This window comes from Puma concolor, chromosome A2 (genome assembly GCF_028749965.1).
Source record: "Puma concolor isolate L17-30 chromosome A2, mPumCon1.1.hap2, whole genome shotgun sequence".
NCBI classification, from domain to species: Eukaryota; Metazoa; Chordata; class Mammalia; order Carnivora; family Felidae; genus Puma; species Puma concolor.
Window position 1 is genome coordinate 167,431,076 of NC_141668.1, and position 13,003 is coordinate 167,444,078.

The following is a 13,003-nucleotide window of genomic DNA, read 5'->3' on the forward strand; positions in this document are numbered from 1 at the left end:
AGGTGGGGGCCTGAGGGTCCCAGGGTTGGGGACCTGGCCTCTCCAGGTCTGAGGGACTGGAGTTGGGAATCCAAGCCCCTGGGTCTCTGGGCTGGAGGCCCTAGCCCTCTGACACCTCCCTGCCACTCTGCCCACAGATGAGAATTGCATCCGGTTTTACCACCCAGACAAAGAAGATGGGTTGCTGAGCAAGCTCTGTCACAAAGACATGTGCCGCTGTGCTGAGGGTGGGTGCAGAGAAGCATGGAAGGGTGGACACACACCCCTGGATCCTCCTTCCATGGGGGTGGCCCAAGGGGGCTCTGAAAGCCCACACCCAGTGGACACCCACACGGACCCAGGGGCGGGGGGCCCTGGACAACGCGTGTAATACAACCATGTCCCCCACTCATCCATCACACAGAGAACTGCTTCATGCACCCGATGGATGAAAAGATCACCCTGGATGAGCGTCTGGACAAGGCCTGTGAACCAGGAGTAGACTACGGTGAGTGGGCACGTGCATGTGGGTGCCTGGGTGCGCGACACTGTGTGGCCATGGCTGTGTGTGTGACTGGCTGTGAGTGCCCCTGGCTGCATATGGCTATACGTCAGCCTGTGGTTGCAGCCGATGTGTGTGTGGGTGTAAATGTGTTATGAGGGGCCATGAGTGCATGGGGAGCCACGCTAATGAGTCGGCCGGGTGTGCAGCCAGTGTGAGAGCGGATATGGTCGTCTGCCCGTTGTGTGTGTGACATTGTAGTCGTGCCAAGCCATGGAGATGAGAGACAGTGCTTGTGGGGGATAGTGGATGGGAGGTTATGCATAGGACTCCACTATGGTGAGTGTAATTGTGCACATGGCCGTGTGTGGCTGTGTGACGTGGTGGTTGTGGGAAGACATGTGGCAGGTGTGTTACTGGGGGGCAGGGACTGTTGCACGTGTGGCTGTGACCCTGCATGTGTCTCCTTGGGGACGCCATATGCCCAGGTGCACCTGCAGCTGAGGGTCCCCACAGCCCCCCTTGCCCGTGACCCCACCGTCCTTCCCCTCCTCCCCCATCAGTGTACAAGACCAGGCTTCTCAAGAAGGAGCTGTCAGAAGACTTTGATGATTACGTAATGGTCGTCGAGCAGATCATCAAATCAGGTCAGCCCTGCAGTCTGTGCTCTGTCTTTCCACTTCCTTCTTGCTGGTTCCCTGCCCTCCCCCACTCAGCGTCCCTGTCCGTCCCTTCCAGGCTCTGATGAGGTGCAGGTTGGACAGGAGCGCAGGTTCATCAGCCACATCAAGTGCAGAGAAGCCCTGAAGCTGCAGGAGGGGAAACACTACCTCATGTGGGGCATGTCCGCCGACCTGTGGGGAGAGAAACCCAAGTGAGTGTCAGCCCTGTGCATGCCCCACACCCCGCAGTGGGTCGCCCCTTCCCATGCTTTCCCTGCCCTGATCCTGACCTGCCGTCCTCCCCGCAGCATCAGCTACATCATCGGGAAGGACACCTGGCTGGAAGGGTGGCCAGAGGCTGATGAATGCCAGGATGAGGAGAATGAGAAGCTGTGTCAAGACCTGGCCAACTTCACTGAGAACATGGTTGTCTTTGGCTGTCCCAACTGACCCCTGCCCACAGTCCCCACAATAAAGCTTCTCTGAGAGTTCATGTGTCTCCCAAAGTCGGAAGGTCTCGGAGAGGGAGGAAGAGGCAGCTGTGATCCCCTGCTTCCTCCCCTGCAACTCCTTCCTCCCTGTGGATCACCTGCACGTTTGCTTCCTCCCCCGGGGAGCCCGTGCCCACATGCACCTGCACTGCACCTGCACGTAGTCTGAAGTGAGCCTGCGTTTGCGCCAAGTGCTCACCTACTTGCTTTCTTTCCACCTGCATCGTGACCTGTGTGTCCTCTGCCTCCTCCTCTGGGTCCTCACCAGTATCTTCACCTACATCCTTCTCTCATCCACTGTGTGGGTACCAGTATCCTCACCTGCTTTACCCCAGCCCTCACGAGCATCTTATGCACGAGGGCTCCACAGTCCTCTGCCTCCTCACCTTCATCCCCACCTGGATCCTCCCCCTCCTCATCTTCATCCCCACCTGGATCCTTCCCTTCCTCACTTTCCTCCCACCTGGATTCTCCGCCTCCTCATCTTCCTCCCACCTGGACCCTCTGCCTCCTCACCTTCCTCCCACCTGGATCCTCCGCTTCCTCACCTTCCTCCCACATGGATCCTCTGCCCTCTCACCTTCCTCCCACCTGGATCTTCCCCCTCCTCACCTTCTTCCCACCTCGTCCTCCACCTCCTCACCTTCATCCCCACCTGGATCCTGTCTCCTCACCTGCCTCCCCACCTGGTTCTCAGCCTCCTCACCTTCCTCCCACCTGGATCCTCTGCCTCCTCATCTTCATCCCACTTGATCCCCTCTCCTCACCACCTGGATCCTCCGCCTCCTCACCTTCCTCCCACCTGGATCCTCCGCCTCCTCACCTTCCTGACACCTAGATCCTGCCCCTCCTCACCTTCCTCCACTCCTGGATCCTCCACGTCCTCACCTTCCTCCCACCTGGACCTTCACCCTCTCACCATCCTCCCACCTGGATCCTCCCCCTCCTCACCTTCCTCCCATCTGGATCCTCCCCTTACTCACCTTCCTCCCACCTGGATCTTCCCCCTCCTCACCTTCCTCCTACCTGGATGCTCTGCCTCACCTTCCTCCCACCTGGATCCTCCCCTCCTCACCTTCCTCCCCTCCTGAATCCTCTCCCTCCTCACCTTCCTCCCATCTGCACCCTCACTCTCCTCACCTTCCCCCCACCTGGACCCTCACCCTCCTCATCTTCCTCCCCTCCTGGATCCTCCCCCTCCTCACCTTCCTCCCACCTGGACCCTCACCGTCCTTACCTTCCTCCCACATGGATCCTCCCCCTCTCATATTTCTCCCACCTGGATCCTCAGCCTCCTCACCTTCCTCCCACCTGGATCCTCCCCCTCCTCACCTTCCTCCCAACTAGATTCTGCCTCTCCTCACCTTCCTCCCCCCTGGATCCTCCCCCTACTCATCATCCTCCCATATTCCCAACCTGGATCATCCGCCTCCTCACCTTCCTCCCACCTGTGTCCTCCCCCTCCTCCTAATCCTCCCATCCTCCCAACCTGGATCATCCGCCTCCTCACCTTCCTCCCACCTGGATCCTCTGCCTCCTCACCATCCTCCTACCTGGAACCTCCCCCTCCTCATCATCCTCCCCACCTGCATCCTTCCCCACCTCACCTTCCTCCCCACCTGGGTCCTCCACCTCCTCACCTTCCTCCCAACCTGGATCATCCGCCTCCTCACCTTCCTCCCACCTGGATCCTCTGCCTCCTCACCATCCTCCTACCTGGAACCTCCCCCTCCTCATCATCCTCCCCACCTGCATCCTTCCCCTCCTCACCTTCCTCCCCACCTGGGTCCTCCACCTCCTCACCTTCCTACCACCTGGATCCTCTGCCTCTTTATCTTCCTCCCACTTGGATCCTCCCCTCCTCTTCTTCCTCCCACCTGGATCCTCCCCCTCCTCACCTTCCTCTCACTTGGATCCTCCGCCTCCTCAGCATCCTCCCCACCTGTAATCTCACCCTCCTCACCTTCCTCCCCACCTGTATCCTCACCCTCCTCTTCTTCCTCCCACCTGGATCCTCCCCCTCCTCATCTTCCTCCCACCTGGATCCTCCGCCTCCTCACTGTCCTCCCCACCTGGATCCTCCCCCTATTCACCGTCCTCCCACCTGCATCCTCCACCTCCTCACCTTCCTCGCACCCTGATCCTCCCCTCCTCACCTTCCTCCAACCTGGATCCTCCACCTCCTCACCTTCCTCCTACCTGGATCCTCCACCTCCTCACCTTCCTCCCACCTGGATGCTCCGCCTCCTCACCATCCTTCGCACCTGGATCCTCCCCTCCTCAACTTCCTCCCACCTGGACCCTCCGCCTCCTCACCTTCCTCCCCACCGGGATCCTCCTGCTCCTCTCCTTCCTCCCACCTGGATTCTCTGCCTCCTCACCTTCCTCCCTACCCAGATCCTCCACCTCCTCACCTTCTTCCCCACCTGTTCTCACCTTCTTTCCATTTGCCCATCATCTCTAGGGTGTGTGCAACTCCATTCACTACTTTGCCTGCATTCCTCCTGGCTGTTCCCAGGCGGCGGCAATAAGGGGCAGGGCTGGCAAGGTTTTCACCGGATATTTGAGTGACCCAGGGAGGGGAAGGCATGAGTCCATTTTCAAGAGCAGACTGCAGGGGTCGGGGGGAGGTGGGCATTGTAGTCAAAGCATCACCTGAGCTGCGCGGGGGGCAGCAGTCACAGGCAAATCATTTCACTGGCTGTTGTTGGAACCTGGGCCCCTGGATGCCTCTTCTGATTAATAACACCACTAGTAAGTCTTGGTCTATGGATGGTGGGATCCAGTTCCTGGCTGTAGATGAGGTCATCATGAGAAAAGTCCTGAGACTGGCAGTCACCCATTTCCCCTAAGATCTCGAGTGCCTGTAAGCCCCACCTCCCAATTCCAGGAATATGGGAGAAATATATTCGCAGTCACCCTGCTACTTCCATTCTTGGTTGTCAGGCACCCCTGTCAAGGGGAGACTCAAAAATTCTCACCACTCACTAGGTGTCCCAGCCTCACTAGGTGACCTCTGACCAGACGTCTGCCCACCCGCCTTTATGTCCTTCTTGTCATGTTTTTCATGCCAATTTCTCCCTTTCTTCTGCCCTAGGATTAATTTTCTTCCTTTTTTTTTAATACATTGGTATTTTTTTGTTTGAGCACCTGTGGTTCCACACTGTGACAACACAGATATGATCTTTGAAACTCACATTCTAAAGACAGCGTGGAGTTGATGTGTTCCATCGATATTCACTTGATGAACCCGATAGTCACATGAGCCAATTCCTCAAAATAAATTGTGTGTGTGTGTGTATGCGTGTGTGCATGCAGATCATCGATAGATACATAGATACATACATGCATACATACATACATAGATAATACATATAAATCGTTAAGTGGTGGATAGATAGATAACATAGATAGATGATAGATAGTAGGCAATAGATGAATGGATGTATGGATGGGTAGATGAAGAGATGAATGAATATATAAATGGATGGATGGATGGATGGATGGATGGATGAATGCATGGTCAAATGGATGGATGGATGGATGGATGGATGGATGGATGGATGGACAAATGGGCGAATGGACAGATGGATGGATGGATTGATTGATGGATGGAAAAATGGATGGTTGGATGGATGGATGGATGGATGGATGGATGGAAGGATGAACCGATGGATGGATTTATGGTTGGGCGGGTAGATGGATGGATGCATGGATGAACAGACAAATGGATGAATAGATGAATGGATGGATGGATGGGTGTATTGCAAAATGGGTGGTTGGACAGATGGATGGATAAATGGACGGAGGGACAGATGGATGGATGGATGGGTGGGTGGGTGGATGGACAGATAGAGATATTACTGGTTCTTTCTCTGGAGAGCCCTGACTAATGTAGATGGTCAGGGAAGACAGGGATAGCTTCTGTCAGGAGGGAATTCTTGAGCCAACACACAGATGACAAGGAGGAGCCAGGCATGGAGAATCTGGAAAAGAACATTCCAGATGATGGAAACAGTATGTACAAAGTCCTCAAGATGCCTGAGGCCAAGTGAGCACAGGGTATGGACTTCAAGATAGTGAAGATCACTTTGTGTCTATTCTAAGCTCAGGGGAAGGCCAAGCTTTTTCTATAAAGGGCCAGATAGTAAATATCTTAAGGTTTGAGGGCCAAGATAAAATCAAGGAGATCATGAAGGTACTTGTAAAACAAGAGAGGAAACTTGTGTCCCGCCATGCCTTCTTCACCTGGGATGGGCCATCCTGGGTGGGGGGCATCCTCTATGCCCAGCAACCAGAGCTGTTCTCTCCATGATAAGGGATTCACCCAAGGGGGAGCAGTTTGGAGATCCAGAAAGGTGGAAGCAGTAGGAGGTGACCCCAAGGTCCGTTTCTCTCTGATCCAGTGATACCCAGATCCCAGCCAACCTTTCCATCCCAAGGTCTACTTTCTCTTCTGGATGAGCTTGTCAAAGGCAAGGCAACTTGCTGAGCCACCAACTCCCAAGATGAGATTCATTCACTCAGTGCCCTGTAGTTACCAACACAGGATTCTCCAACATGTAGGTGGCGGCCAGTATGACCAGCACAGGGCGTGTACGTGGTGAGATGTTGGCTGTGAGTCAGGGAGGTGGGCACTGGGAGCAGAGTGGGGAACAGGCAGAGAGGGAAGCCCCTGGTGGGTATCTGCAGCTCACTACAGTGAGCCTTTCCGTACACACAGAGGGGGATGGCTGGATTTGGGCCACGAGGCATAATGTGCTAGCCCCTGAGGCCTCCGTGGGAAGCCACTGCAATATTTTAAGCAGGGAAGACATGAAGGCTGACTTATGTGTTTGGAAAGCTGATGGTAGCAATTCCAATCCTAGCTATGTGCCCAAAGACTTGGAAGCTGGTACCCAGACAAATATACGTGCGAGCATGCTCATAGCAGCACTTCGCCCAGTAGCCCAAAGGTGGAACGACTGAAGCATCCCTCAGTGCGTGAATGGGCAAGAAAATGGGGATGTGTCCATGCACTAGAACATTCCTCAGCCCTAACAAGCAAGGACCTGGCTGAGACTTGAAAACATTATACTCAGTGAAGGAAGCCAGACACAAAAGACCACAGGTTGAGTATTTCCACTTTTCTGAAATACCTGAACTATTCAGGACAGGTAACTCCATAGAGCAGGAAAGCTGGCTAGTGGTTGGCAGGGGCTGGGAGGCCTGGGGGATGGGGACTGCTTTATGGGTATGGGCTTACCTTCCGAGGCGCTGAAAACGTCTGGGGACCAGACAGAGTTGTCCGACTGTGGAAATGCCCTAAATACCGCTGAACTGCTCACTTTAAAATGGTTGCTTTACGTTTTGTGAATTTCACCTCTAAAATAAAAGAAAATAGTAAATTAAATTTAACCATATAAATTAAAGGAAACAAATACACAAGTTCACACTTGTAGAGGGCAGAGAATGAATTAGGAGGTGGCAAGAGGCAGAGAGAACGTCCAGCTGGAAACCACTGCAAGGGTCAGGCCAGAAATGACGATGCCCTAGTGTGTTAGTGCAGTCTGGCGGCTGTAACAAGATGCCCTACACCGGGCGCCTCAAACGGCAGACATGCATCTCTCAGGGTTCCGGAGGCTGGAAGTCTGAGACACAGGTGCCAGCTTGGTCGGGCTCTGGTGAGGGCTCTGTTCCTGGCTTGTAGACAGTGGCCCTCTCACTGGGTCCTCAAACGTCTTCAAATGGCAGAGACAGAGAGGGAGGGAGAGAGTCTCCCGTCAGGGGCACTCATCCCATTCAGGAAGACTCCACCCTCCTGACCTAACCGCCTCCCCAGGGCCCCACCTACAGAGGCCATCAGGTAGGTGATCAGGACATCACCAAATGAACGGGGGAGGGGCACAGACACTCAGCCCACAGCACTTAGCAAAGGCAGCAGCGGTGGGTCTGGAAACAGGTGGCTGGGTTCACATCAGACGTTGAGACTGAAGGGCCAGGGCTTGCGAAAAGGTGGGATGTGGGGGAGAAGAGAAAGAGGGCTACTCAGGCCAGTTCGAGGTGCCCCCGGGACGACTCCCAGGCCTTGGATTCAGCCTAGTTAACCTAGCGGCTGGTGGTTACACCACCTGTCCGTGAGTTCCAATTTGAACTTGCATCCATGCATGCACGCATGCACACACACACTCACAGGCACACTCATGCACATGTACGCACACCCACACATGCAGGCGTATGTGTGTCTGCTCCTGCACACACCCGTGCACGTGAACACTCATGCACATCGGACACGCACACGCACCTACATGCACACACCTACACACACCCGCATGTGTGCATAGATGCACCAACATGCATGCCTGCACCTGCACTCATCTCCATGCACACATACACACAGCATACACACGCACACACGCGCGCACACACACACAAACCACTCTTGTATTTTGCACTTCCTTAACCACCATCTCAAACACTATATAGTATTTTCTTCTTTACGAGGCTCATTGTCTCTCACCCCAACAATGGGAGCTCCTTAACACCAGGGACTTATGTCTGTCTTGTTCACAGCTGTGGCCTCAAACCTAGAACAGTGCCTGGCACACACGTATCCAGGAATATTTGATCGAGGAGTGACCAAAGGCTGAACCCAGGTACCCATAGGCGCCTGTCTGCAGCGCGTGAAGCCCAGGACCATTGGGCAATTGTGGTTTCTTCCCTGCCCTCAGGGACCCAGCCATGCTAGCCCTGCCCTGAGGTGACTCAGGACCTCATCTGCTCAGGCATAGGGAGACAGTTCTATGGCCCTCAGTATATATGGTGGATGGACAGACAGACATCCCATTCACGAGGCTGGGGCACAGCCACAGGTGAAGACAGCCCTGCAGTGCGTGCCAGCTGAGCCTGGGCCTCCTGCTGCTGCTGCTGGCTGCTGGGGGAGATGGCCACACCCCTGCTGGTGAGTAGGGACTCAGGGCTTGTGGCAGGTGGGTGTCCTATGTCACTGTGCATGTCTCTGTGCACGTGTGTGCAGGACAGGAGACAGATTAAGTGTAGCCCATTGCAAGTCAATTCACTTCTCTGAACCTCAGTTTCCTCATCTGTAAAATGGGTGTGATAATACAAGTACCTACCTCACAGGGAATGAAATACGATACTGTGTGTGTACATGAGCTGGAAGAAGTGATTCTGCAGCCGTGAGGCCACAGACCACAGGGGTGCAGACAACAGACAGATGGACTGGGACAGTGAGTGCAGGGGAGAGGGAGGACGATGGGGGACGGCTTGGAGGATGGGCAGGGCTGTCAACGAAACAAGGTGAGGAAGAGAAGCAGGTGTTGGAAACAGTAAACATACAGTCCACGTGCAGTGGGGTCTCACCACGTGCGGGGCACCAGGCTGAGCCTCTGCCTGCCCCATGCCACTGGCTTGTCACCCAATGCTCAGAGGGACATTCATGGCTGTGAATGTCCAGCCTGCCCCTGCACCCTCCAGGGTGGGGGTCCCTGATGCTCAGGCCCCTCCTGAGCTTGAGTCAGGGGTGCGGGGGAGCGGGGGAAGCAGCCATGGGGCAGATCAGATCCAGCCGGGCCAAGTTTACCTTCCAGTTAATGAGTAATGAGTAGGGGGAGAAGGGGAGGCCTGGGCTGCATGGTGGGGGAGGTGCCCTGGCCGTGGGTCCTGGGGGGAAAATCTCAGAAAGCAGTGTAGCAAGGACCCCATCCTGGAAGTGGGGGGCCAGGAGGGGAGGGGCAGTCCCCGCTGTTCCCAGGCCTGGCACCGACTCAAGGGTGAGGGTGGGGGGTGCAGCAGGGAAATCACTGCACTCAAGGGGGTGGGGGGGAGAGGGGTGCCCGGGCTCCCCCCGCCCAGAAATCCTCCCCCTTCCTTCCCCTTCTTCTCCTTCCTCCAGCTGGGGTGCCAGACGAAACTCAGGACACCAGTTCAACTGGAATCGGGGACACGCAGCCAATACTGTGTTGGGGTTAAGTGCCTTCCAGAGACCCCACTTAGCCTCAACCCAGGCAGCCTGGCCCTCCGGCTGTCCGACCTGGAATGTTGGGCAGGGCACGCCAGCTAACGGGAATCCCATCCGCCAGGCCTCCTCCTCTCTCTCCCCTGCTGGCTTATCTTGCCTGCCATCCCTCTCCCACACTTCCGGGCACAATGGGCATAGAGATGAACCCATAGGAAGGCATTGGTTAACAAACGCATGGCCAGAAACTGACTGGGCGCCAGGCCCCGATACCTGGGGTGAGGAGCTCTCTGGCCCTCAGTGTTCCTCCGCCGCTAAGTAGGTGCAACAGGGAAAGGTCCCTGTTTGCCAACTGACCTTGACCCTGAGGGAGACCTTGGCAGGGGGAAGGTGTGTCCATGTTGCTGGAGGACATGCCCTTGGGTTACTTACCCCAGGACACACTGGCCCCAGGGATTGAAAAACTTAGGAAACGGTATTGAGCAATCTGGGGCAGCTCCAGGAAGGGGGAAGCCACGGGAGCTACGGGAGCTACGGGCTGGGCTGAGGTTGCAGGGGGAGGCGGGAGCCAGATAAAAGGCAGCCTCCAGCAGCCTCTGCTCATTCCCTCCCAGTCCGTTTCCTCCGTCCCTCTGTCCCTCCACCGTCCCTGCACCATGGGGCCTGCCTCGGGCCCCAGCCTGCTGCTGCTGCTGCTGCTTCCCATCCTGCCCCTGGCACCGGGGGACCCCATGTGAGTGGTCATGACCCTTCTCCAAACCGGGCTACTTGTGAGGTGGGGGTGGGGTTCAGGTCCTAGTAGAATCCAGGGCGCACGTGGGTGTCTGTGGAGGCAGGGGTCAGCGGGTTGGGATGTGAATGGACTTGGGCTGCCTGGGAGCTCATGATTTCATGAGCTGGGGGTTCATGGCACTCGGGTTACAATGGGAGGCGGATGTTTCTAGAAGCAGGGGTCTGCGGGTTTGGGTGCCTGTGGTGTGTTCAGTGATTCCGTGGCTGCAGAATCACTTGGAGGCCTCGAGATCTGACTTCACAGGATTTGGGGGCTTCGTGATATGTCGGTGAGGGTTGGAACCGTGGTCCCTACAACGGCAGCTCCATCCCGTGTTCCACCCGACCTGCAGGTTCTCCATGATCACCCCCAACATCCTGCGGCTGGAGAATGAGGAGAAGGTGCTGCTGGAGGCCCATGACTATGGAGGCAACATTGCTGTCACAGTCAGCGTCAACGACTTTCCAGACAGGAAGATAAGTTTGTCCAGAGGAAACACTTATCTGACCAAGGATAATGACCACATAAGCACAGTCAACATCAAGGTGCGTGCACCTGCTGGCGCCCCTCCCCGCTCTGAGTCTCCTCCATGTTTTGAACCCATCCTACTTGGAAGCCCCTCCCCATTATGACCAGGTGCCACTTGGAAGCCCCTCCCCTCTCTGAGACTCCTCTTTCAATTAGCTTCTCCTATCCTGAGCCCCTAGCTTTGAGCCCCTCTCCTAAGAGAGGTCCTCTGAGCCCCTTGTCTGATTCCCCCTACTCATCCCCCTTTCTGATCCCTACCCATCTTAGACCCTTACTCCCCCCCCCCCACTACCCCTCTGCTCCCAACCTGGGCACACCAGGGAGATCCGGAGTGGTGGACAGGTGCTATTGGCAGGAAGGGCAGACAGGTGTGGACCCCTCTGAAAGCCTGGAGCTGAATGCGGGCAAGGGGCCGGGAGGCAGCATCTCAATGATTCTCTGGCTATGCCTAGATCCCAGCCAACCGGGAATTAACATCAGGGAAGGGGAAAAAATTCGTGACTGTCCAGGCGGACTTCGGGGGCACTGTGGTGGAGAAGGTGGTGCTGGTCAGCTTTCAGAGTGGGTACCTCTTCATCCAGACGGACAAGCCCATCTATACCCCAGGCTCCACGGGTAAGGGGCTGGGCGGTGGCTGGAGAGAGGGCTGGGGGGGACTGTGGGGAGGGGCAGGGCCTCACTCACCGCCCCCTTTCTCTAACATCATCTCCCAGTCCTCTATCGGATCTTTACCGTGGACAACGACCTACTGCCCGTGGGCCGGATCATTATTTTCAGCATCCAGGTACCAGCAGCGGGGTACCCAGACAATGACTCCCCCTGGGCAGAGACTCGGGGAGAGACAAAGAGATAGAGACAGAGAAGAGATTCTGGAAAAGGCAGGACTGCAGAGGCCTAAAGGCAAAGAGACCTGTAGAGCCACGAACACAGAAAGAGCCCTGGACACAGGGCAGAGATCCAGGGATACCAGGCACAGTGATGCTTCTGCCCGTGGATTCCGGCTCCAGACAAACCTCTGGGGACCGTGTCACTCTGGACAGGTCACTTCACCCTCCTGGGCCTTGGTTTTCTCAGCTGAAGATTGAGATGACAGATAAAAACTCTCTGTAGCCCAATCCGCCTCCTGCTGCCAGGGGGCAGCCTCGAGCACCCAACTCCTGTCCCACCCTCCTCCACCCAGAGCCCTCCAGGAGCTCCCACCTCCTTGGGGTAAAAGCCTAAGTCCTCCCAGCACTCCCCAAGGCCCTGCAAGACTTGCCCTGTCCCCTACCTGTCCTCCTCTCCTCCTCTCCTCCCCCTCTTCCCCTCACTCACTCTGCTCCAGCCACATGGGCCTTATTGCTGTCCCTCCAACTGCCATAAAGAGCCAGCCCTAGGACCTTTGCACAGGCTGTTCCCCCACTACTCACAAAACGCTCTTCCTCCAAATACCCACATAGCTTGCCCCATCACGTCATTCAAGTCTCTGCTCAAATGTCACCGATGGCACAATTTTACAGAGAAGCCTGAGGACCTGTAAAATTGCAGACACCCTCTCCCAACTCATACACCCACGCACACACACACACACACACACACACACACACACACTCCACTGGTCTCCCTTCCTGTCATCTCCTTTAGGCACCCTATAAATTGAATGTATTCATTTGCTAATTGCCCGTTCCCTAGACCTCCAAAGAACCTAAATTCCAGACAGGATGGGTGCTTGGCATACAGTAATTTCTTTACAATTTACTGGGCTAAGGCAGGAAAGGGGTGGGGGGGGAGGGGGAATGGAAGGAGGAAGTGAAGGACAGAGGGAAGAGGTAGGTGGTTCTCAGAGGATCATCATGAGTACTTCTTGCAATCATGCAAAGTTAACAGGGACCAGGTCCTGACAGCCACAAGGTGACTGTGGGGATCGGTGGGATTTGTGGGGAACGGAGAACACACACCTCTAACGGTAGAGCCTCTGCCCAGTTCCAGTCAAATGTCGCTATGTGCCAACAGGAACCCGTATCCATGGTTATCCCAATTTCCAAGAGAAGCCAGAAAGCCAGATTTTTCATGATGTCTCCTGGTGTTTAGTTATTTGCAACGAATGACATACTGTGTGTTAGGTTGAACCAC

The 13,003-nt window shown here is 55.7% G+C and overlaps 2 protein-coding genes across 2 annotated transcripts in view; both read left to right on the forward strand.

Moving 5' to 3' along the window:
* LOC147583830 (complement C3-like) overlaps positions 1 to 1,634 on the forward strand; it is a 40,210-nt gene extending 38,576 nt beyond the window's left edge. The window contains exons 37-41 of the mRNA XM_086699298.1: positions 138 to 227; positions 404 to 487; positions 1,045 to 1,128; positions 1,220 to 1,355; positions 1,452 to 1,634. Coding sequence (XP_086555424.1) covers positions 138 to 227; positions 404 to 487; positions 1,045 to 1,128; positions 1,220 to 1,355; positions 1,452 to 1,593 — 536 coding nt within the window. The 3' untranslated portion in view covers positions 1,594 to 1,634. The remainder of the gene's footprint in view (positions 1 to 137; positions 228 to 403; positions 488 to 1,044; positions 1,129 to 1,219; positions 1,356 to 1,451) is intronic.
* An 8,574-nt stretch (positions 1,635 to 10,208) lies between these two features.
* The window catches only part of LOC147583831 (complement C3-like), a 45,206-nt gene continuing 42,411 nt past the window's right edge, over positions 10,209 to 13,003 (forward strand). The window contains exons 1-4 of the mRNA XM_086699302.1: positions 10,209 to 10,324; positions 10,716 to 10,908; positions 11,344 to 11,506; positions 11,605 to 11,675. Of these exons, the coding sequence (XP_086555428.1) occupies positions 10,248 to 10,324; positions 10,716 to 10,908; positions 11,344 to 11,506; positions 11,605 to 11,675 (504 nt within the window). The 5' untranslated portion in view covers positions 10,209 to 10,247. The remainder of the gene's footprint in view (positions 10,325 to 10,715; positions 10,909 to 11,343; positions 11,507 to 11,604; positions 11,676 to 13,003) is intronic.